Source organism: Phytophthora infestans, genomic scaffold, assembly GCF_000142945.1.
Source record: "Phytophthora infestans T30-4 supercont1.3772 genomic scaffold, whole genome shotgun sequence".
In the NCBI taxonomy this organism is placed as follows: Eukaryota; Oomycota; class Peronosporomycetes; order Peronosporales; family Peronosporaceae; genus Phytophthora; species Phytophthora infestans.
Genome location: NW_003304908.1, coordinates 1 through 1,990, shown reverse-complemented (window position 1 = coordinate 1,990; position 1,990 = coordinate 1). Strand labels below are relative to the sequence as shown.

Here is a 1,990-nt window from a genome sequence, read left to right as displayed (position 1 = left end):
GTTGAAGGATGTGGTCGCCTTAGAAGCTGATGGAAATACCACCCAAATCTTGAAGGCCGTCTTCGCGCACGGGGGTAGGTACGAAATCACACGACCGTGGTCGACGTGTATGGGGGACTCACGGTTTCCAGATTGAAGCCAGTATTCAGACCTATACACATAGGCTTCGCTGTGCGGAAATACGAGCTTGGAGTAGTAGTTTGGCAGGTGTACGCTGTACTGGCCCGACGAATAAAATCGGCCTTCTTCTTGCTCCTCCCTTGCACCCTTCTCTACGAACTCCCGAATGTTGGTTGTTCCGAGGATGTCAAAGACATGCTGGGGGTCGTTCGGAATACGTGTATACCCACGTACCCCTGCCACCAAATCACACGAGCCAACGAACACCAGTGCTGGTGCCTCCGAATCCATCACACGCGCCCAGCACGTATCGGTCCTTCATGTACGGTATGCGGGACTTGATCTTCTGCAGGTCGTACTTCCGAGGGCCATAGTCTACTCGTTAGACAAGCTGCACCAACGCATCGATGAATTGCGCGCTCATCGTCGAGTGAGATCAATATCCTAGGCTTGCAACTATTTGTAGAAAATTGGCCTATAAAAAACTGTTAGCGAGTCGTTGGGTGCTACAGGGATGCCCTGGCTATATATGAGTGCTATTTGAGAAAATACAGTGTTGAGTCCCTAAACTGACGGTATTTATAAACTAAAGAAAATTACGATAGGTTTTTTAAAAAAATATTTTTTATTCAAGAGTTAACGATGTAACCTGGTAGTGGCTTCGGTTGTTACCGGTATTCAAAGCAGTCCGCTGCCTAGCTGTCGAGTTCTCTAAGTACGATGTAAAATAACCGTAACTTGCGGTGTTTCGAATTGATGTTGATTGAAAAGCGACCTAACTCGTATTGAAACTGTCACTCTCCTAGGCAATAGGCCCTGGCTTGTAGTATACAAGTCCATCCTTTGAGCCAAGGAAAGCGGTATATCTGTTTAGAAGCTCCGCTCTTCCTTTCTTATTCATGTCCCCAAGCATTCGCCGAAGGGCTGTTCCGTCTATATCAGATCGAATCCAGCGCTCAAACTCTTGTTTCCGAAAGGCTTTATCGCCAAGCATTTTTCTCACGAATGTCCCGGAAAATGACGCCCCGTCCTTCGCGAATATCTTGGCTCCAGGTAGCAGGTTTTTCAGAGCCTCGAAGATTCTCTCTACGCCACGGTTCATGACCACGTCGGCCCTTAGAAACCGCTTGCTCGCGATGCTGTTTTCCACAGCGTCAGTGGGCTGAGTATTATCCGTGCCGGCCGTCTGGTACGCCATGGTATGGTCGGACTCACTCGCCGAAGTGGCTTCGCAGATTATCAAAAAACCTGCCAACACGCCCGCTATCAGACGCATAGTACGTTTTTGAAACTTGGCCGCAGAAATATGATAGAGCCTGGGGGCTGGAAATGTCAATAGTAAAAGTGATCGCTTTACGCGCGTTAAAACGCAGTCCCATGTGTCCTACCCATGTCAGTAGTTTTTTTTTTTTAGGGGTTTGTGGTAATTAATGTGACTAAATCTGCAACTTCAAAGAAATAAACAGCTAAACGCTTTTAAGAAAATAAAAGAAAACTGTTTAGTTTCGAATTGTTTATAATATTGCTAACGCACTCATCTGTTCAGGCATTCCTGTCCTTCCTGCTTGACCTCCCTTCGCCATGAGTATACTCGGCTTTCCTAATACATAGGTTCATCTTACCGACTCATCTTAATACATGTATACCCAGCAACGTCACACTGCGCGCGTATTGGTCAATATTTAACGACTGCGACACATGACTGGGATTTGTCACGATCAAACCGTCCCTCCGCTTTTTGCGAATGGGACTTGAGGTAAACATTTCTGGACGAGCGAAAACCATCTATTTTGATGGAAAATCACCAGTTTATCGTATTTATTCCTTTGCCGGTGGCCCCCCCCGGAACAAGCTTTCCTTCCTCCCTGGG

The 1,990-nt window shown here is 46.9% G+C and overlaps 1 protein-coding gene across 1 annotated transcript; it reads right to left on the bottom strand.

The window, feature by feature from the left end:
- Window positions 1-922: 922 nt before the first annotated feature.
- On the bottom strand, window positions 923-1,396 carry PITG_23239 (secreted RxLR effector peptide protein, putative; the record flags this gene model as incomplete). Its single annotated transcript, XM_002909725.1, has 1 exon — window positions 923-1,396. The coding sequence occupies one exon, from the start codon at window positions 1,394-1,396 to the stop codon at window positions 923-925; it is 474 nt and encodes a 157-aa protein (XP_002909771.1).
- Between the last annotated feature and the right edge of the window lie 594 nt (window positions 1,397-1,990).